At 45.5% G+C, this 23,272-nt stretch overlaps 1 protein-coding gene across 1 annotated transcript in view; it reads right to left on the bottom strand.

Moving 5' to 3' along the window:
* Positions 1 to 23,272, bottom strand: part of LOC107394980 (occludin) — a 130,405-nt gene that overhangs the window by 74,324 nt on the left and 32,809 nt on the right. The window contains exons 4-7 of the mRNA XM_070541838.1: positions 21,188 to 21,330; positions 20,870 to 21,124; positions 17,128 to 17,299; positions 16,959 to 17,000 (exon numbers count right to left, since the gene is read on the bottom strand). Of these exons, the coding sequence (XP_070397939.1) occupies positions 16,959 to 17,000; positions 17,128 to 17,299; positions 20,870 to 21,124; positions 21,188 to 21,330 (612 nt within the window). The remainder of the gene's footprint in view (positions 1 to 16,958; positions 17,001 to 17,127; positions 17,300 to 20,869; positions 21,125 to 21,187; positions 21,331 to 23,272) is intronic.

Here is a 23,272-nt window from a genome sequence, read left to right as displayed (position 1 = left end):
GCTTTGTGTCACTTCATGGGAGTTTTCGGCAGAGGGCGGGGCTGTGGCGGCGCGGCGAAGTCAGGCGTACTGCCGTGGCCTTACGTTTGCCTCCCATTTCGTCACTTCTAAAGATATCGCCACGAAACTTCTTGTGAGTGATCCTAGTCCTCCCCCACAAAATATCTGATGTGAACATCCGGTGGGCGTGGCCTATTTTCTGAAATAGCGCCCCCTAGGACCATTAAAACTGTCAGCCCCAAGCCATGCTTTGACTGAGGATTACGAAATTTGGTACACTAATGTGGTGTCTCAGGACCTACAAAAAAGTCTCTTGGAGCCAAGTGCAAAGTCGCACAGGAAGTCGGCCATTTTGGTCCAAGTACGCGATTTAGTGGTTTTCGCACACGTTGTTTGGAGAGTGATGCTCCGTCGCCCTTTTCACCAATCTCCTTCAAACTTCTGCTTTATACTCTTAAGACATAGGGGAAAAAATTCAACCGTCGGATTTTTCAAAAGTTGAAAGTTGTGGGCGTGGCTAAGCCTCAAACTTTGACCTTTTGCCATGCCACTCTTTTTTTCACAGCTCCCTATTGGACTCCTTTTACCCAATCACCAGGATTCTCTGGCAAATAGCAGCAGACAACTTGAGGTTACTTGGTCTCCAGTACTGGCAGGTTTCGAAAAAAGGCGGGGCTTTGGGAGCATGGCGAAAATCGCCATCACGCCATGGAAATACGTTTGCCTCTCATTTCTTCAGTTATCGAGATATCACCTCGACATTTGTTGTGAGTGATCCTAGTCTGACCTGCAATAGAAATGGAGAGCTAAAATTTGTGGGCGTGGCCTATTTTCGGAAATGGCGCCCCCTAGGACCATTAAAACTGTCAGCCCCAAGCCATGCTTTGACTGAGGATTACGAAATTTGGTACACTAATGTGGTGTCTCCGGACCTACAAAAAAGTCTCTTGGAGCCAAGTGCAAAGTCGCACAGGAAGTCGGCCATTTTGGTCCAAGTACGCGATTTAGTTGTTTTGGCACACGTTGTTTGGAGAGTGATGCTCCGTTGCCCTTTTCACCAATCGCCTTCAAACTTCTGCTATTTACTCTTAAGACATAGGAGAAAAAATTCAACCGTCGGATTTTTCAAAAGTTGAAAGGTGTGGGCGTGGCTAAGTCTCAAACTTTGACCTTTCGCCATTACTTTACTTGACTTAATAACTCCCATGTGCATGATCAGATCTTTTTCGAACTTTGTCTGTGTGATCATTGACCATATCTTTAAACAATGACAATGTGGACAGCTGACATCACCTAAGCCCCGCCCCCTGAATACAGGAAGTCTATTGTTTTATGCTGAAATGCCCATATTTGTCCCCTCTAATTTAGTCAACATGACACTAAGGTCATGCACGGTCTTCATGATGCTGTAATGACCATTCAGATCTGATAGCTTTCCAGATAGGGAGGGGCTTTGATGCCATGGCGAATTCTGGCATAACGCCGTAACCTTACAATTCAATTTAATGGTGAGCTCAGAGGGGATGCTGAGTCAGGGTGAGGTGCGGACTAGGAGGCCATTTGCGGTTTCTGGTGTCGGGGTGGTTGACGTTTCTGTTCTGCCAGACGTGCCCTGGTGCCCCGGGCTGCTGGCCAGGCCGGAGCGGCGCGGAGCTGCGAGGGCCGAACGACGCTGCTTGCAGCTTTAATTAGGCCCGAGCAGCGAAAGCGCTGCGAAGGCCTCTTGTTTTTGCTCTGTTTATTCTTTCTTTTTATTTATTATTCTTAGCCCGCTTTGAATGGCTTTTTGGGGACGTTAACGTACCCCAAAACTCACAATACTTTGCATACTTATCAGGCCTGGTGAAAAATTTGATATTTTAAAGGTCCCAAAAAAATCGCAAAGGAAATGGCTGAACAGCGCCCCCTAGAAGGTGAAAAATACCCCTCTCCATAAAGCTTAGTTTATCGTACAGTTATGAAATTTGGTACACTTGTAGTACTCAACAGTCCGCACAGAAAAGTCTCTTGCAAGCATGGTCAATATAAAACAGGAAGTCGGCCATTTTGGGTTGAAATGGCGATTTTTTGCCGTTTTTGCCGTTTTTAGGGTCCGTTTCTGATTGGATTGCTCGATCATTTTTCGCACGATCGTCTCAAAAATTGTGCAAAATTGCTCAGAAGAGATGGGCGAACAAAATGAGACAAGGATTCTGACTTTTCGTATATGATGAAGGGGCGGGGCCAGGCCTCGAAGGTTGACTACTCGCCAAAATTTTTTTAATTGCTATAACTTCATAACTGAATGGAATAGAGTTACCAAACTTTCTGTGGTCATTCGTCATCCACCCACAAAGTAAAATGAATGGTCGCATGATGACATCACACAAGCCCCGCCCCCTCAAGACCAAAAAGGTCAAGTTTTACTGTGAAAGGTCCCAAATTGCCCCATTTCACTTAATCACCACAAATTTGTAGCTGGTAACTCAAGACAAGTGGGGGTTGCTTGGCGTCACTTTATGGGAGTTTTCGGCAGAGGGCGAGGCTGTGGCGGCGCGGCGAAGTCAGGCGTACCGCCGTGGCCTTACGTTTGCCTCCCGTTTCGTCATTTCTAAAGATATCGTCACGAAACTTCTTGTGAGTGATCCTAGTCTGGCCCCCCAAAAGATCTGATGTGAATATCCGGTGGGCGTGGCCTATTTTCTGAAATAGCGCCCCCTAGGACCATTAAAACTGTCAGCCCCAAGCCATGCTTTGACTGAGGATTACGAAATTTGGTACACTAGTGTGGTGTCTCAGGACCTACAAAAAAGTCTCTTGGAGCCAAGTGCAAAGTCGCACAGGAAGTCGGCCATTTTGGTCGAAGTACGCGATTTAGTGGTTTTCGCACACGTTGTTTGGAGAGTGATGCTCCGTCGTCCTTTTCACCAATCGCCTTCAAACTTCTGCCGTATACTCTTAAGTCATAGGGGAAAAAATTCAACCGTCAGATTTTTCAAAAGTTGAAAGGTGTGGGCGTGGCTAAGCCTCAAACTTTGACCTGTCGCCACACCACTCTTTTTTTCACAGCTCCCTACTGGACTCCTTTTACCCAATCAGCAGGAATCTCTGGCAAATAGCAGTAGACACCTTGAGGTCACTTGTTATCCACTACTGGCAGGTTTCAGAAAAAGGTGGGGCTTTGGGAGCATGGCGAAAATCGCCATCACGCCATGGAAATACGTTTGCCTCTCATTTCTTCAGTTATCGTGATATCGCTACGAAACTTATGGGGAGTGATCCTAGTCTGACCCCCAAGAGACATAGACATCTGAATTTTGTGGGCGTGGCCGATTTTTTGAAATAGCGCCCCCTAGGACCATTTAAACTATTAGCCCCAAGCCATGCTTTGACTGAGGATTACGAAATTTGGTACACTAATGTGGTGTCCCAGGACCTACAAAAAAGTCTCTTGGAGCCAAGCACAAAATTGCACAGGAAGTCGGCCATTTTGGTCCAAGTACGCGATTTAGTGGTTTTCGCACACGTTGTTTGGAGAGTGATGCTCCATCGCCCTTTTCACCGATCTCCTTCAAACTTCTGCTATATACTCTTAAGGCATAGGGGAAAAAATTCAACCGTCGGATTTTTCAAAAGTTGAAAGGTGTGGGCGTGGCTAAGCCTCAAACTTTGACCTGTCACCGCGCCACTCTTTTTTTCACAGCTCCCTACTGGACTCCTTTTACCCAATCAGCAGGAGTCTCTGGCAAATAGCAGTAGACAACTTGAGGTCACTTGGTATCCAGTACTGGAAGGTTTGAAAAAAAGGCGGGGCTTTGGGAGCATGGCGAAAATCGCCATCACGCCATGGAAATACGTTTGCCTCTCATTTCTTCATTTATCGTGATATCGTTACGAAACTTCTGGTGAGTGATCCTAGTCTGACCCCAAAGAGACATAGACAGCTGAAATATGTGGGCGTGGCCTAATTTCTGAAATAGCGCCCCCTAGGACCATTTAAACTAATAGCCCCAAGCCATGCTTTCACTGAGGATTACGAAATTTGGTACACTAATGTGGTGTCCCAGGACCTACAAAAAAGTCTCTTGGAGCCAAGCACAAAATTGCACAGGAAGTCGGCCATTTTGGTCCAAGTACGCGATTTACTGGTTTTCGCACACGTTGTTTGGAGAGTGATGCTCCGTCGCCCTTTTCACCAATCGCCTTCAAACTTCTGCTATATACTCTTAAGGCATAGGGGAAAAAAATTCAACCGTCGGATTTTTCAAAAGTTGAAAGGTGTGGGCGTGGCTAAGCCTCAAACTTTGACCTTTCGCCATTACTTGACTTAATAACTCCCATGTGCATGATCAGATCTTTTTCGAACTTTGTCTGTGTGATCATTGACCATATCTGTAAACAATGACAATGTGGACAGCTGACATCATCTAAGCCCCGCCCCCTGACTAAAGGAAGTTATTATTTTATGCTGAAATGCCCATATTTGTCCCCTCTAATATAGTCAACATGACACCTAGGTCATGCACTGTCTTCATGATGCTGTAATGGCCATTCAAATCTGATAGCTTTCCAGAAAGGGAGGGGCTTTGATGCCATGGCGAATTCTGGCGTAACGCCGTAACCTTACAATTCAATTTAATGGTGAGCTCAGAGGGGATGCTTAGTCAGGGTGAGGTGCGGACTAGGAGGCCATTTGCTGTTTCCGGTGACGGGATGATTGACGTTTCTGTTCTGCCAGACATGCCCTGGTGCCCCGGGCTGCCGGCCAGGCCGGAGCGGCGCGGAGCTGCGAGGGCCGAACGACGCTGCTTGCAGCTTTAATTCTTTTTTTATTATTCTTAGCCCGCTTTGAATGGCTTTTTGGGGACCTTAACATACCCCAAAACTCACAATATTTTGCAAACTTGTCAGGCCTGGTGAAAAATTTGATATTTTAAAGGTCCCAAAAAAATCACAAAGAAAATGGCTGAACAGCGCCCCCTACAAAGTGAAAAAAAACCCTCTCCATAAAGCTTAGTTTATCGTACAGTTATGAAATTTGGTACACTTGTAGTACACAACAGTCGGCACAGAAAAGTCTCTTGCAAGCATGGTCAATATCAAACAGGAAGTCGGCCATTTTGGGTTGAAATGGCGATTTTTGGCCGTTTTTGCCGTTTTTAGGGTCCGTTTCTGATTGGATTGCTCGATCATTTTTCGCACGATCGTCTCAAAAATTGTGTAAAATTTCTCAGAAGGGATGGGCGAACAAAATGAGACAAGGATTCTGAGTTTTCGTATATGCTGAAGGGGTGGGGCCAGGCCTCGAAGTTTGACTACTCACCAAAAAAATTTAAATTGCTATAACTTCATAAATGAAAGGAATAGAATTACCAATTTTTCTGTGGTCATTCGTCATCCACCCACAAAGTAAATTGAATGGTCGGATGATGACATCACAGAAGCCCCGCCCCCTCAGGACCAAAAAGGTCAAGTTTTACTGTGAAAGGTCCCAAATTGCCCCATTTCACTTAATCACCACAAACTTGTAGCTGGTAACTCAAGACAAGTGGAGGTTGCTTGGCGTCACTTTATGGGAGTTTTCGGCAGAAGGCGGGGCTGTGGCGGCGCGGCGAAGTCAGGCATACCGCCATGGCCTTACGTTTGCCTTCCATTTCATCATTTCTAAAGATATCGTCACGAAACTTGTTGTGAGTGATCCTAGTCCGGCCCCCCAAAAGATCTGATGTAAACATCCGGTGGGCGTGGCCCTATTTTCTGAAATAGCGCCCCCTAGGACCATTAAAACTGTCAGCCCCAAGCCATGCTTTGACTGAGGAGTACGAAATTTGGTACACTAATGTGGTTTCTCAGGACCAACAAAAAAGTCTCCTGGAGCCAAGTGCAAAGTTGCACAGGAAGTCGGCCATTTTGGTCCAAGTACGCGATTTAGTGGTTTTCGCACACGTTGTTTGGAGAGTGATGCTCCGTCGTCCTTTTCACCAATCTCCTTCAAACTGCTGCTATATACTCTTAAGACATAGGGGAAAAAATTAAACCGTCGGATTTTTCAAAAGTTGAAAGTTGTGGGCGTGGCTAAGCCTCAAACTTTGACCTGCCGCCACGCCACTCTTTTTTTCACAGCCCCCTACTGGACTCCTTTTACCTAATCACCAAGAATCTCTGGCAAATAGCAGTAGACAACTTGAGGTCACTTGGTCTCCAGTACTGGCAGGTTTCAAAAAAAGGCGGGGCTTTGGGAGCATGGCGAAAATCGCCATCACGCCATGGAAATACGTTTGCCTCTCATTTCTTTATTTATGGTGATATCGCTACGAAACTGCTGGTGAGTGATCATATTCTGACCCCTAAGAGAAATAGACAGCTGAAGTATGTGGGCGTGGCCTATTTTCTGAAATAGCGCCCCCTAGGACCATTTAAACAAACAGCCCCAAGCCATGCTTTGACTGAGGATTACAAAATTTGGTACACTAATGTGGTGTCTCAGGACCTACAAAAAAGTCTTCTGGAGCCAAGTGCAAAGTTGCACAGGAAGTCGGCCATTTTGGTCCAAGTACGCGTTTTACTGGTTTTCGCACACTTTGTTTGGAGAGTGGTGCTCCGTCGCCCTTTTCACCGATCTTCTTCAAACTTCTGCTATATGCTCTTAAACCACAGAGGAAAAAATTCAACCGTCGGATTTTTCAAAAGTTGAAAGGTGTGGGCGTGGCTAAGCCTCAAACTTTGACCTGTCGCCACACCACTCTTTTTTTCACAGCTCCCTACTGGACTCCTTTTACCCAATCACCAGGAACATCTGGCAGATAGCAGTAGACAACTTGAGGTCACTTAATCTCCAGTACTGGCAGGTTTCGAAAAAAGGCGGGGCTTTGGGAGCATGGCGAAAATCGCCAACATGACATGGAAATACGTTTGCCTCTCATTTCTTCATTTATGGTGATATTGCTACGAAACTGCTGGTGAGTGATAATATTCTGACCCCCAAGAGAAATAGACAGCTGAAGTTTGTGGGTGTGGCCTATTTTCTGAAATAGCGCCCCCTTGGACCATTAAAACTGTCAGCCCCAAGCCATGCTTTGACTGAGGATTACTAAATTTGGTACACTAATGTGGTGTCTCAGGACCTACAAAAAAGTCGCTTGGAGCCAAGTGCAAAGTCGCACAGAAAGTCGGCCATTTTGGTCCAAGTACGTGATTTAGTGGTTTTCGCACACGTTGTTTGGAGAGTGATGCTCCGTCGCCCTTTTCACCAATCTCCTTCAAACTTCTGCTCTATACTCTTAAGACATAGGGGAAAAAAATCAACCGTCGGATTTTTCAAAAGTTGAAAGGTGAGGGCGTGGCTAAGCCTCAAACTTTGACCTGTCGCCACGCCACTCTTTTTTTCACAGCTCCCAAATTGACTCCTTTTACCCAATCAGCAGGAATCTCTGTAAAATAGCAGTAGACAACGTGAGGTCACTTGGTATCCAGTACTGGCAGGTTTCAAAAAAAGGCGGGGCTTTGGGAGCATGGCGAAAATCGCCATCACGCCATGGAAATACGTTTGCCTCTCATTTCTTCAGGTATCGTGATATCGTCACGAAACTTCTGGTGAGTGATCTTAGTCTGACCCCCAAGAGACATAGATAGTTAAAGTTTGTGGGCGTGGCCTATTTCCTTAAATAGCGCCCCCTAGGACCATTTAAACTAATAGCCCCAAGCTATGCTTTGACTGAGGATTACGAAATTTGGTACACTAATGTGGTGTCTCACGTCCTACAAAAAAGTCTCATGGAGCCAAGTGCAAAGTCGCACAGGAAGTCGGCCATTTTGGTCCAAGTGCGCGATTTAGTGGTTTTCGCACACGTTGTTTGGAGAGTGATGCTCCGTCGCCCTTTTCACCAATCTCCTTCAAACTTCTGCTATATACTCTTAAGACATAGGGGAAAAAATTCAACCGTCGGATTTTTCAAAAGTTGAAAGGTGTGGGCGTGGCTAAGCCTCAAACTTTGACCTGTCGCCACGCCACTCTTTTTTTCACAGCCCCCTACTGGACTCCTTTTACCCAAACACCAGGATTCTGTGGCAAACAGCAGTAGACAACTTGAGGTTACTTTGTCTCCAGTACTGGCAGGTTTCGAAAAAAGACGGGGCTTTGGGAGCATGGCGAAAATCGCCATCACGCCATGGACATACGTTTGCCTCTCATTTCTTAAGTTATCGAGATATCACCTCGAAATTTGTTGTGAGTGATCCTAGTCTGACCCCCAATAGAAATGGACAGCTAAAATTTGTGGGCGTGGCCAATTTTCTGAAATAGCGCCCCCTAGGATCATTAAAACTGTCAGCCCCAAGTCATGCTTTGACTAAAGGATTATGAAATTTGGTACACTAATGTGGTGTCTCAGGACCTACAAAAAAGTCTCTTGGAGCCAAGGGCAAAGTCGCACAGGAAGTCGGTCATTTTGGTCCAAGTAGGCAATTTAGTGGTTTTCGCACACGTTGTTTGGATTGTGATGCTCCGTCGCCCTTTTCACCAATCCATTTCAATCTTCTACTATATACTCTTAAGACGTAGGGGAAAAAATTCAACCGTCGGATTTTTCAAAAGTTGAAAGGTGTGGGCGTGGCTAAGCCTCAAACTTTGACCTTTCGCCATTACTTTACTTGACTTAACTCCCATGTGCATGATCAGATCTTTTTCAAACTTTGTCTGTGTGATCATTGACCATATCTGTAAAAAATGACAATGTGGACAGCTGACATCACCTAAGCCCCGCCCCCTGACTACAGGAAGTCTATTTTCTATGCTGAAATGCCCATATTTGTCCCCTCTAATTTAGTCAACATGACACCAAGGTCATGCACTGTCTTCATGATGCTGTATTGACCATTCAGATCTGATAGCTTTCCAGAAAGGGAGGGGCTTTGATGCCATGGCGAATTCTGGCGTAACGCCGTAACCTTACAATTCATTTTAATGGTGAGCTCAGAGGGGATGCTGAGTCAGGGTGAGGTGCGGACTAGGAGGCCATTAGCGGTTTCTAGTGTCGGGGTGGTTGACGTTTCTCTTCTGCCAGACGTGCCCTGGTGCCCCGGGCTGCTGGTCAGGCCGGAGTGGCGCGGAGCTGCGAGGGCCGAACGACGCTGCTTGCAGCTTTAATTCTTTTTTTATTATTCTTAGCCCGCTTTGAACGGCTTTTTGGGGACATTAACATACCCCAAAACTCACAATATTTTGCAAACTTGTCAGGCCTAGTGAAAATTTTGATATTTTAAAGGTCCCAAAAAAATCTCAAAGAAAATGGCTGAACAGCGCCCCCTACAAAGTGAAAAAAACCCCTCTCCATAAACTTTAGTTTATCGTACAGTTATGAAATTTGGTACACTTGTAGTACTCAACAGTCCGCACAGAAAAGTCTCTTGCAAGCATGGTCAATATCAAACAGGAAGTCGGCCATTTTGGGTTGAAATGGCGATTTTTTGCCGTTTTTGCCGTTTTTAGGGTCCGTTTCTGATTGGATTGCTCGATCATTTTTCGCACGATCATCTCAAAAACTGTGAAAAATTGTTCAGAAGGGATGGGTGAACAAAATGAGACAAGGATTCTGACTTTTCGTATATGTTGAAGGGGCGGGGCCAGGCCTCGAAGTTTGACTACTCGCCAAAAAAATTTTAATTGCTATAACTTCATAACTGAATGGAATAGAGTTACCAAACTTTCTGTGGTCATTCTTCATCCACCCACAAAGTAAAATGAATGGTCGCATGATGACATCACACAAGCCCCGCCCCCTCAAGACCAAAAAGGTCAAGTTTTACTGTGAAAGGTCCCAAATTGCCCCATTTCACTTAATCACCACAAATTTGTAGCTGGTAACTCAAGACAAGTTGGGGTTGCTTGGCTTCACTTTATGGGAGTTTTCGGCAAAGGGCGGGGCTGTGGCGGCGCGGCGAAGTCAGGCGTACCGCCGTGGCCTTACGTTTGCCTCCCATTTCGTCATTTCTAAAGATATCGTCACGAAACCTCTTGTGAGTGATCCTAGTCTGGCCCCTCAAACAATCTGATGTGAACATCAGGTGGGCGTGGCCTATTTTCTGAAATAGCGCCCCCTAGGACCATTAAAACTGTCAGCCCCAAGCCATGCTTTGACTGAGGATCACGAAATTTGGCACACTAATGTGGTGTCTCAGGACCTACAAAAAAGTCTCTTGGAGCCAAGTACAATGTCGCACAGGATGTCGGCCATTTAGGACCAAGTACTCGATTTAGCGGTTTTCGCACACGTTATTAGGAGAATGATGTCTCGTCGTCCTTTCCACCGATCACCTTCAAACTCCTGCTATATACTCTTAAGACATAGAGGAAAAAATTCAACTGTCAGATTTTAAATAAGTATAAAGGTGTGGGCGTGGCTAAGCCTCAAACTTTGACCAGTCGCCATTACGTTACTTGACTTAATAACTCCCATGTGCATGATCCGATCAATTTCAAATTTTGTCTGTGTGATCACTGACCACATCTGAAGACAGTGACAATGTGGACATCACCTAAGCCCCGCCCCCTGACTACAGGAAGTCTACTGTTTTATGGAGGAATGCCCATATTTGTCCCCTCTAATTTAGTCAACATGACACTAAGGTCATACACTGTCTTCATGATGTTGTAATGACCATTCAGATCTGATAGCTTTTCAGAAAGGGGGGGCTTTGATGCCATGGCGATTTCTGGCGTGACGCTGTGACCTTACGTTTGACTGCAACTTCCACAAACAGCCTCCGATTTGCCCGAGACTTAACATCACATCACCAGTGTGGTAAAGATAGAGTATCTCCTAGTGGTGAGACGTGTAATGGTGGGCTCAGAGGGGATGCTGAGTCAGGGTGAGGTGTGGACGAGGAGGCCGTTCACGGGTTCTGGTGTCGGGGTGGTTGACTTTCTGTTCTGCCAGACGTGCCCTGGTGCCCCCGGCTGCCGGCCAGGATGGAGAAGCACGGAGCTGGGTTTGGAGAGCGTCGGGGATGGAGAGGAGGGGATGCGGAAGGAGGGCGAGCAGCTTCGCTGCGAGGGCCGAACGACGCTGCTTGCAGCTTTAATAACTTTTTACTCTCTTTGACGTTGGATGTGCTACTACTAGTTTACCCATTTAATTATAGTTCCACTAGGATAAATACAACAAAGTTTATCTGAGATACGAACTAGATAATCTGAACAAATAGAAAACCAAAAACAAGTGAAGTGACTGGGGGGAACATGAGGGAATCCAGGAGGGGGCTGGGGACCAAAGGGACACAGAACATGACAGAGCCAGTGTTGTCCTTCTTAGCCAGAGACTGGACCGAGCTGCTGATGGTAATGATCTTAAATATTTGATCAAATTGATGCATTTGGTGAATCTGTGTAAATCGGTGTTTTATTAACTGCTTGTTTTGTCATTTTAAGAGTTTACTGAGGCGGTTCGTTCAACGACAACTCACCCAGGACCTCACACCCCTGCAGATGATCCAAACTGATCTAACAGATTAAATGAAATCGGTCTCCCCAAAGAGTGTAGACATAGGCCTGAGAGCAGAACCTGCTATCAACGTAAAGCCGGGCGGACACTGTGCGACTTTTTCACTCGTAGCACTCAGCTTCAGCTCAAACTGTACGACTTCCTCGCAGGGCAGACCTCACGAGTCATGTGCTCACACTGCACGACCCAGTTCTAGGATGCGACCTGACTGCTCACCAGGGGGGCTGCCAGAGATTTTGGGCCCCCTGGGGGCTCGTCCATAGCTGGAGCTGGGGTTCCACCCTCCCAGATTCAAAGGGAGAAAAAAAATATAATATATATACTTTATACTAGTGTTTCAGTTTTGCTTAACTATGTAGGTCTACATGCATTCTTACTTATTTACTTATCATTTTCACCAGCTGTCTCTCATTAAACAGTGATTTCCTTCAACAGAATTAGCAATATCACTGCTGGAAAAAGCAGGAAATGCAGGGTTTCCCTTACATAGGTGTAGCCATGGCGGGCCGCCACGGCTGAAATCCCACCGCCACGCCTACAAGATACCAAGTTATTTTTTTTTTCTTGGTGCTGTTTCCAGAAGAAGCAGCGGGAACTACTATGTTGTCGCTTGTGATCACAGCCGGCAGGCAGCAAGGAGGAGCAGGCAGGGCAGGGTGAAGTTACAGCATAAGTTATAAGTTAGCAGTGGATATAACGCTTTGTGGTTTACATGTTTCAACAGCATTAAGATAAACAAGGGTTGACGATCTTGACAGGGTTTCCTCCCCCCACCAGGATAAGCATCACTTATTCATGTAAAATTTATTTATTTTTTCATGTCTGACTTTAACCGCATCTAATACTGTATTACGGCGTGAGCGCAACAGCGACAACTTAAGATCGATGTGTGAGCAGCCTGAGAGGTTGGGTGTTTCATCTGAACCCTTATCAGAATCAGGGAATCAGAGAGAGCTTCATTGCCAGCGCTCCAGCGAACCAGAGCATAGGAACTTGACTTCACAGAACAGCCTGACCAAGGTTACACACACACATGTAGACAGAACAGATACAGGCAGACCAGGAGAGCAGCCATAACGGCGCTCATTTCAATTAGATGAAGAGGGGATTACATGAGGAGAGTTGGGGGTGGGAAAAAAGGCCTACCAGAGTTACTCCCGGCAGGGCGTAGCTCTACTATGCAAAAAAAAAAAAAAACACCTCAACATATAAGCACGAACGTCACAGTTCACAACATGAGACTCAAATAGGGGGGGGGGGGGGCGCTGGGATCCTGGTTCCTCAGTGGGAGCAGCCCTGTGTGGCGCTCAGCCAACTGTATCCACAGGTGGGTGGGAGGTTATGGGAAAGGGCGCAGAGCACATTGAGTACCTGCATTTTGATGACCTCGCTAGGCAGAGACCACAATCTGAAGGCGGGGTGGTAGGTCGGGTTTTCACAGCATCAGTATGCATTCCTTCCATCGTGGGGGTTGTTGCGAGTGGCTCCAAGGCTGCTTTGGCGTCAGATTTGGATAACAAGACTTTGTTTGGGTCAGGCAGAGATAATTTTCCTCTCTGCCTTAAAGTCTGTGTTGATCATTCAAGTCCTCCAGTGAAGCCAATTCAGGTATTAAACATCTCCACACCGTCCGGTGACCCTCTCTGAGATGACATCCATTTTGCGCACTAACACCGGTAACGCAGCAAGGACATTGTCCAGCTTACGATTCACCTCGAGTAACGTCCCAGTCTGTGAGGCATCCGCCCGGGCGGTGCTTGCCATGGGTGCGGGTCGCACTCCAATCGCTCCCGACTTACCAGATTTCCAGAAAACCGGATATCCTCCCACTCCAATCAGAAGAAATCCAGTGATCATCAAGCCAAATATCCACATGTCTTCGACTTCCTCAATGGACAGCTGAGAGAGGCAAACGATCCTCCAGACCTTCCAGGAATCGAGCGCATATCCCGCTGCGTGTGTCCCTTGAGGGCAAGTGGGAGCCCCCTCCTCCGTTCTCATCATGGAAAAGGTCTTATCAATCATGTTGAATGACCAATTAATTGAATCCATTTCTAAAAAATAGGGATTTCCAGAAGAAATGCAGAGAAGCGCTCTGTAGGCAGACAGGACAAAGAGCCTTGGGGAAAAAAGATAAGATAAGGGAGCAAAAAGGGAAGCGTCTGTACTCTGCTAGAGCCAGAAGAGAAATCCTAAAACCTCCAGCAGGCTACGTTGCACTATTGACGCGTTAGCATGCGGCGCTAACAACTTGGCGACGTGACATGTGTCGGAGAAAGCGTAAAAACACGTTGGACGCTTCTTCTGAAGCGGGAAAATAACACCTCTTCTTAAGCAGAGCACGACGTCGCCTCGGCTCGTTCACCCTCTGCCGAGCCGGACTGAGCTCGATAACATTGACCCAGCACAGCCACTGGGTCGTTGGAGCTGCCCCGTGACTGCCTGATGGAAATCCAGCGGGTTTCATCAGACTCGTAAAGTTTGTTGTTTTTGCTGGGGACCCCCTGTATTTTACCGCTCCCTCCTGCAGTCTTCCCCTATTAACATTTAAAATGATTCTGTAAATCCGTGTATCAATAGAAACAATCTCTGCCTCTGCCAGCTGCAGCAAATGTAGTCTCCAATTAATAAATAAGAGGTGCATTCATCTGTGTATTAGTGGTGTGCATCTCTACCTGCCTCACGATTCGATCCGATTCTGATTATCTGCCTAACGATTCGATTTGAGTCTGAAATGAATCACGATTCTTCACACAAAAATGTTCATGACTTAATAAAAGCAGTAGAATAGTTTTCAATTTCTTTTTGATTTCAAATCCCTGAAAATCAGAACATTCATCTATTCACTATAGTGAGCAATAATGTTTAAAGTGTGCTGCCTATAATTACTTGAATAATATAAGAAATAATGTTTTCGGTAGAGCAGCTTTAAGATAGAATATTACTGAATTTACAAATAGTAAACAAATACTGTGTTAAGTGATTCATTCACATCCAGGATCCCAAAACCGAAATTAGCCCAGACATCCGATTTAAATGTATCGGGTACATCTTTGATTACTGGTAATGTTGGCCCTGTATCCCTGTCTGCCTTTTCTGGTTTAAACTGGTGCTAGGGCAACGCAGCATGTCATTGCAACTCTGCCCCCAGAAGTAATTGTAAAACCTCAAAACTTTACTGTCCTGCATAGACATAGACATAGGGAGAGAATCTCATTATGTCACGTTGCTGCATCGATGCAGAATCATGCACGGCTGAATCGCGATGCATCTTAGAATCGATCATTTTTCCCACCTCTACCGTGTATCTCCTTTGATCTGCATTAGTGATATTCTCAGCACCAGAACAGTGAAGCAAAGAAAGATTCCTGAGTTTGTTAGTAATTTTATTTATTAGGTGCATCTGACCTGTTCTATTTTTCTCTGAAATGAGATCAAATCAGTGCTTCTATGGGTTGTCTCCAATCTGCACTGGAAAATTTTACTTTATTTAGAGACGTGTCATAAGAGATGGGCTCCTGTGTTGTTAAAAGAGAGATAGTGTGGGCGGGACTAAGGGAGAATGTTTGTGTCTTCCTGTTGTTGTTGTCGGCTGAAGACGTTCGTGAGCAGAGAGGAACGGTTCTTTTCCTGTACTCAAGCCGTTCTTCTAACAAGTTAATAAATCCATGTCTGGAACAAGACGTCTGGTGATTTGGTGTCAACGTTACACTGTGTTTAGGAAATCCACTCACCAGCTCACGTTGCCCAGTCTGTGTGCGTTTTGACTTTCCCACGACTCCATTTCCCTTCTAACACCGTTTAATAATCCCTCTCTCTACTGCCAGCATTAGGTGTCACAGCTGGCTCAAAATTGCACGGTCGTGGTGCTTCAGCACTGAAACTGTGGGCGAATTCCTGCTCTGGTTGTGGCGACATTTCCCGCTAAAGCTCCGTGGAAACATCCACTAATGAAGCAAAGGACTTCTCCCTCCTACGTCACTTCAGGTGTTTTACCAGGAGTTGTTTTTCCAAACAGGTCATGACAAACCCACTAGGAGGCACCAAAGCACGCTTTTATAATTATAACTCAGTCGTGATTACATTCAGAGACTTCTCACATAGGTCAGGATACTCAGAAATGCTTAGATGGGTTTAAAGATGGCCTTTCCTGCAGGACTGGATCTCTGAATGCAACTGCAAAAACATCTCATGAACTCTTTGATGGAGGTGAATTAAGATTTACCACTGGCAATCAACCCAGATCAAGATGGCTGCCCCCAAAGTAAAAAGTCAGTTTTACCTTTGATGATTATAGTTCCTATAGAGACTGTTTACAGCAGAAAGTACTCCGACCCATCTATGTTTCACTTTCTGATGTTGCAGCCATTTGCTAAAATCAGTTGCATTTTGTCCTCATTAATGCACGCAGCGCTCCATCCTGGCAGAAGTCTAGAAATGTTTGCAGATGTAGAAAGAAAAAGTGAAAGATCACACGGTCCTAAGTATTCAGACCCTTTGCTCAGTATTTAGTAGAAGCACCTTGTGCGCTGATCCACCCACAAGTCTTCTTCAGCTGCTATTCCTCCGTGCCATGGGCGTCGCACCCGTGGGGGATGTGGGGGATTCAACACCCACACTTTTCCAGCTGTTTGCTCACCTCCACACCAGTCTGGTTTCTTTAGGTCGCACTCACTCTGTTTGCCTCATCTCCTTCTTCACCTCCCGCTTCTGACAGCCGATGTCGGGTTTCCAGGAGAGCAGGAGAGGGAGGGACGGAAGAGCTCGACTGAATTCATAATTTTACATCTTGACATTTGCTGTACAAAGTCTGAGTTTGATAAAGTGAAGAACAATAATTTGCAGAGGTTTACAGCGTCCAGTATAAAGCTCTGATGTTCTGATGGGAATATTTTACCGCCGCGATGTGCGTAACGATTAAAATGTCAGCTCATCTGTGTGTGCATCAGTGTGCGTCGGGGTAATTCTTTCAAAACAACAACATCCTTGAGTTTATCCGTCAAAATAAAAGTCAAATATAAATATCTGTAAGCTGCCATTTAACTGTTTTACCTTCTTGAGAAGATTGTTGCAAAGAGAAACAACTAAACCTGATTAACCCCAGAGCCGCGTGCACTGCGCTGTACTTCGTGACTGTAAATGAGGGGAAACGATTTAATCGGATCCTTTTCTCTTCAACATGGTTTAATGTAAAGTTTCATTCAGTACAAACTTTAGTTACACCAATCTAACGAGACAGAGCCTGGATTTGTATTCTGAACAGTTTCAACATGTTTAAAACGGAGACGTGCGTGACGCGTCTAAAATCCGCACCTGCTCCGCTATTATGGAAATTAAACTAACAAGATGAATAACATGAACTTATTTTAGGCACAGACAACATCCCCACACTTCTGAAAAGCTTGCAACGCGCCTGCTCCTTGCAGATAGTTTTGTATTAATGGTGTTACATGATATCATCCTGGATCTTATCCCACTCACCCTTTTGTCCTCTTTCAAGCGGTTGTATTCATCTGCCACACCCTGGAAAAGAAAACCGTTTCTCATTCAGGCTCATCACAGTGCTGGAAAAAGAAACAATCATTCAAAATTCACGGGTGTCCACTCTCTGAGTCGGCCCCACATGGCTCCTCTCCGTGCCATTCTCTACCTGGTACTTCATGGAGTCTTCATCCAAAGTGTGCAGCTCCCGGCTCAGTCTGCGCATCTGATCGCTGATGTTGTCCATTTCAGCACAGAGACTCTTGTATAGGGACAAATCACAGTCAAAGTCTTTCTTGTACTTGCATCGCTGCTCGTCTGTTGTTATTGCTGGGTAGAGTCTGCAGGCAGACATAAGCATGAAGGTTAAACCAACATGCCACTGCTCCCACATGCAGGACGATCCTTCAACAGGTTTATCATCATGGTTAATCAAATGCTAACTTCTGCTTTCAAGCCAAACCGGTGTAACGTGATGACGGAGCCATTCCACCGAAGGTTATTTACCCTCTCTCCTCAGATGCCTCTGACACAGAACTAATCTGCATGAGACTGCCTCAAGGTCATGCTCTGCTTCTAAACTGCTTCCTTTCCAGCTCAAGAGAAGAAAGAAGACAAAGGACTCTTTCCTTTTAATAAATCAAAGAACTCTATTTTTAATAAAGCTAATCAAACAAATGTTAGTCAATAATATAATGTTGACCGATCTGTGAAATGACAATGTTATGATTAATAAGTTTAATGTGTAATATGACTTTAGTCTAGCTGCACTAGACATGCTGACTACACGTAATGTAAACGCATGACACATTGTTTACTCATCCAATCAGAACCTTCCTTTCTGAAGCGTGGCATAGTCTCTGTGGTGTTTATAAATCTGCCAACTTTGATTCGACCAGAAATCAAAACATCCAGATTAATAAAACCAGTCCCACGCCATCTTAGTTCAGTTCACCGCATGCTAAGAGAAGTATCGGACCGGCCACCCGGACTTCCTTTTTAAGCAAAGAACCAACAAGCTGGATAAAATCTGTTGCATTTCACCAACCAAGCAACAGTTCCTTTCAGAATAAAAGCTGAACTCACTGAACCAAGGGGGGTCCATCTGACGCTGTCAACCAACTGTCGCTTTTTACCTGGAGACAATCCAAAGACTAGTCTGTCGTACTGCTGACGCTGTTTCATCGGCTCCGGTACCGAAGGGGGGTCCGAGGACCTGGTATTCTGGATCTGTACGGAGGTCTCATCCTGGAGGGTATGTGTGGAGTGACAACATGGCGTCTCATGTGTTTATGAAACTCTGATCATAGCTTAAGAGCAAAACATCACTCAGACTTGCTTCTCCGGATACGAGAGTTCTGATGACATCACTCACACGTACACCATTCAGCTCACGTCTCATTCACACCAAGATCCATCCATTCACTTAGAGTTTAGAGTTAGTCTTGTTTAAAATTGTTTAGAAATAAATCTTCTTAAACGTTTTAAAGGTGACTCTCTCTTCTCTTGTCTCTCAGATAATACGAAGTGTTACATAATCCCTGCAATAAAAAGTTCCAATATTCTGGTTAAAATTACCCAAAGATCCATAAGATTGATTTCATATTCACTATGGACTCTCATGTCTTATGGTTCGTTAAATAGATGTAAATCAACCCTTTACATAATGGCGAGCCAGCCAGGAGATCGGTCTCCTGGAAAAACTCACGCCCTGGGTGCTGCACTTCTTAACCTGTTGAAAGATTCAACAGAACGTGAGTCGGTTCTGTGCATCTCTGCAGTAGAACCTCCTCAACCTGCCTGTGGCTCGGTTGTGGAAGCAGGTCCTGCAGAGGCGGAGCCTGCCACAACGGTGCATTCACAGACACCTGAGGTCTCGGCGAGGCCTGTTGTGGTCGCTTCCATCAGCGCTAGTCTACTAGCACCCACAGAACCTTCAACCGAACCTGGCTAACCTAGCTCACCGATCAGACTTCCACTAAGGGTTCTCTGCAGTATCATCCGTAATGGTCCTATTGATAAACCTCACATTCTGGTGACCCTGGAGGGGGCGCTGAACTGTGAGGGTGTCTTGGACTCTGGTTCAGATTTCACCATCATGTCCAGCTCTCTCTGGGAGCAGGTCCGCATGGCTGCAGCTGCACAGGGTCGCGTCACGCCCTGCGCTGTGGACATCCATCTGTACTCTTGAGGCCAAATGCCCTTGTCAAACGTGGTGTCCATCAACTTCACAGTGGGAGACATGTTCGTGAGCCATCCAGTGTTTGCAACTAATGTTGAAGATTTTCCCTTCGTGTTGGGAGGGGACCTGCGCCAACGCTTAAAGGCTGTCATTTCACTCGGTGAACCGATAATAATCATATGATGAATGGACAAGGTGTTAAATGAAATGTTTTGATTAATCTGTGCTTAAATTAATATGGATGAAATGAATGTGTTCTCGCAATGACCCATATATTTAATCAGTGTACGTGACTGGACAAGCTCACACTCTCACCATATCTCCATGACGCAAGTTAAAGTTATTGCATGCACATAGAGATTTCCTTATTCACAAAATCAGAGTGCCTTTTATCTGAGGAAGGTGTGGTTTCTGAGGTTTGTTGGTAAAACCTCCTTAACTTGTGACATTCTGATTTGTTAGTAAAGCATAACTTAGGATTTAATAAAACTAGAATCCCTTCCCGAGTTGATTCAGTTTTGAGCAGAACTTTGGACTGGCCAACCCAGAGTAAAACTCGATGAATCACCGGATCTTTTGACAAGCCATCAAAACCTGTTGCACACTAAAGCTGACACAGCAAACAGGTCCTTCAGAGCAAAGCTGACGGTGCTTCGACTCCTTAAGAGTCCAAACAAATTCCTGTTGTGACCTGGAGACAACTTGAGACCGGTCTAGTGGTGCTGCGGTTTCTCCTACGGACTTCGGTGCCTCTGGCTCCATGGACTTCCTGACATTCCGGATCTACCACGGGGGTCTCCAATAAAGGGTATGTAGGAATGACAGATTACGTCTGATGCAGTTTTATAAACCAGCACTTCTAGTCTATAGCAGACCAAATTCAATCACACTCAGAACTCAGTTTCTTCCAGACACGAGGGTTCTGATAAACATCACATTTTATTATCACACAGCACACTCCAACACACATCGTTCTTTCATGGTTGTCATGTCTTATAATTTGTTTAGAAAATAAATTTCTTACTTTTTATAAACTTGACTTTGTCCAAATTAATTCAAAGTGTACTTACGGTCCCTGAATAAACAAAAAATCCTAATCCTTCTGGTTAAATATTCCAGGATCAATCAGGTTGGATTTCCATATTTATATAGAAATTAAAATCTTATTGGTCATAAGTAGTATGGTGTATTGAGCTTAAAAGCACTCATAATATCTCCACTACATATATGTATATGTGTGTGTGTGTGTATTTCTGTATATATATTTCTGTATATATATATATATATATATATATATATATATATATATATATATATATATATATATATATATATATTAATGTACACACGAGTGGGGTAAAGTAAAACATTTCTATTTAATTTTTATTGTGCATCATTATGTTGGTGCTAAATAAATAATTTAGTAAATGGTTTGCTGCCAGTCCTTGATTTTAGTGAGGCTAGTACGCATTGTTGCCATACACCCTATGGTAATAATAATTAACATAATCATTTCTTTCAGTGTTTCAGCTTTGGGTGTTGGGCCTTGGGTTCTTCATTTTGGGTTTTGCTTTCGGCCAAGCTTTTTCATTTGGGTGCACTCCTAGTTGTGACATTAAAACGGGACTTTTTAAGACCCTGGTAAATCTCGGCCTGCTTTGTTGCCTCCCACTTTTTATGATGGTAATTGAGCGGGGGTGAAGGATTGTGTGGCCTCAGAGCAACCCACCTGTAGAGGAAATCTGAGTTGTTTCGGTCCAGCTCGTTGCCCGTGTCTCCTGAAGTATAACCAGTTTCATACTGGGACTCCACCACCACCTGAGCAGCAGGGACGGACTTGTGGTCCTTCTTCGTTAGACATGGCAGCTTCTGAGTGCAGTCAGTCTCATATGAGCTGCTGGAGCAAACTGCAGCTCTAGTGTTCTGGCACGGATCGTCAGCATCATGGCTGATACTGTTGTCTGTAAAGAAACTACAGAAAGCAGGAAGTGTTACTTTCCTGTCTCTGTCTGGTGTCCAAACATCAACATTCATGTCCTCACATGCTCACCTGTTGCTTGTATAATATCCCTCACTTCGGTTGCCGTAGGACACAATGCTGTTGTCTGCCTTCAGGTCAGGTGCTGCTGTGTCTGAGACAACAACAGTAGGAGCCTTCTGGATGCTGCGCACATCTCCAACATGGTTCACCTAAAAAACATCTAATCATGAACCCAACATTTAAGCGGAGGTAAACTTTCCACAAGCACATCAGATGTTTTTCGGCATGCGACAGCCAAATTGATTCTGTTCTAGTATAAATTGGACCCAAAATGTTCTGTGGTGATGCATAAATGAAACTAACCACTGGGTCAAGGAGGCCTCATAACCCACGACCAGGGATGGGTCAAGGATGAAGAAGCCAGGAACCCACTGGCGATCCTCAGGACCACACCCTTCCCAATGAACCAGGTACTGGACACCCCGGCCCCACCGACGGGAGTCCACGATCCGGCGGACAAGATACGCAGGTTGCACACCCATGTCCAGGGTGGAGGAGGGGGAGTGGCTGGAGGGCACAAGGGACTAGAGAGAACAGGCTTCACCTGGGAGACGTGGAACGTGGGATGAACACGAAGAGAGGCAGGGAGACAAAGGCGAACAGCAGAGGAACAGACCATAGAGACCACCTCGTAGGGACGAAGGAACCTAGGAGAGAGCTTATGGGACATGGACTTGAGGTGAATATCACATGAGGACAGCCAAACCTTCTGGCCGGAAGCATAGCAGGGGGCTGGGACTCTCCGACGTTCAGCAAACCACTTGTTCTGGGCAGTGGTGTGACCAAGAGCAGAGGCAGCGCAGCCCCAGATCCGACGACAACGACGAATGTGGTGGAAAACAGAGGGGACCAAGATGGCCACCTCCTCCTTGGGAAAAAGAGGAGGCTGGTACCCAACAGAAGCCTCAAAGGGGGACAGGCCGGTAGCAGAAGAGACATGGTCCATGTGTGCGTACTCAACCCAAGGCAAGTACTGACACCAGTCGGCAGGGCTGGAGGATGTGAGGCAGCGCAGGGTGGCTTCCAGTTCCTGGTTCATGCGCTCGGTCTGCCCATTAGTCTGGAGATGGTGACCAGACGAGAGGCTAACCTGGGTCCTGAGAGCATGACGAAACTGCCTCCAAACCTGCGACATGAACTGGGGCCTGTCATCAGATAGTATCTCTGCTGGAATGCCATGGAGCTGGAAGACGTGCTTCACCATGAGGTGGGCAGTCTGGAAAGCAGAGGGAAGGGTCAAGGGTTGGTGAAGTGCAACAAATGGGGCGTACGTGAAAGGACTGATGCCGGGGTGACAGGTACCTGAGCTTTTGAACTCTCTAAAAAATATCGGTTGTCATGAACTGAATCTCCTGGTGTCTGTCAAATGTAGGAACTTGTTCAGATCTCAGATTAGTGGACATTGTGATCAGAACGAGGGTAGAAACTGGAAGTAAAATTAAAATGAGACAGCAGATTAAAGCTGTTGTAGGGAATTTGCATTAAAAAAGTTTTAATTCTTTTAATTCTTCATGTATTCTCAGATTGGGAACTTTGAATTGCTTTGACACAGAATTTCACGCTCCTCTGTGTCTGGGTTAAACAGCAAGGTCGTATAAAAAGCATACATATCCTAACAGACTGGCTTCCGATTTCCTATCGCTCACAATTCAAAATACTCGTCTTTGTTTATCATTTCTTCCAGGGTGGTGCTCCCCCCTATCTGGCCACACTCCTGAAAAGACACTCCCCATCACGCGCTCTGCGCTCCTCTGACCAAGGCCTGCTCGCTGTCCCTCGGTCTAGGTGTCGTACCCGTGGGGACCGGGCTTTCTCAGTCCTAGCACCGTCACTCTGGAACCAGTTGCCACCCTCAGTTAGGCTGTCCCCTTCTCTGCCAGTCTTTAAGAATCACCTAAAAACACACCTCCTCCGCTTGGCGTTTCCAGAACATGCTTGATTATGGCCCTCTTTTATGTTGAATCCATTCCACAGTTTTCATTGGTACTCTCAATCCATCCACTCAATCCAAATGTGTTTCACACATTTGTCCTTTACCAGAATGTTTCATCTATCTTGTAATTTCCATTTTGTATTTTGTGATTTGAATTT

This window comes from Nothobranchius furzeri, chromosome 11, assembly GCF_043380555.1.
Source record: "Nothobranchius furzeri strain GRZ-AD chromosome 11, NfurGRZ-RIMD1, whole genome shotgun sequence".
Lineage (NCBI taxonomy): Eukaryota > Metazoa > Chordata > Actinopteri > Cyprinodontiformes > Nothobranchiidae > Nothobranchius > Nothobranchius furzeri.
Note: the sequence above shows the minus strand (reverse complement) of the source record. Positions and strands in the feature narration are given on the sequence as shown.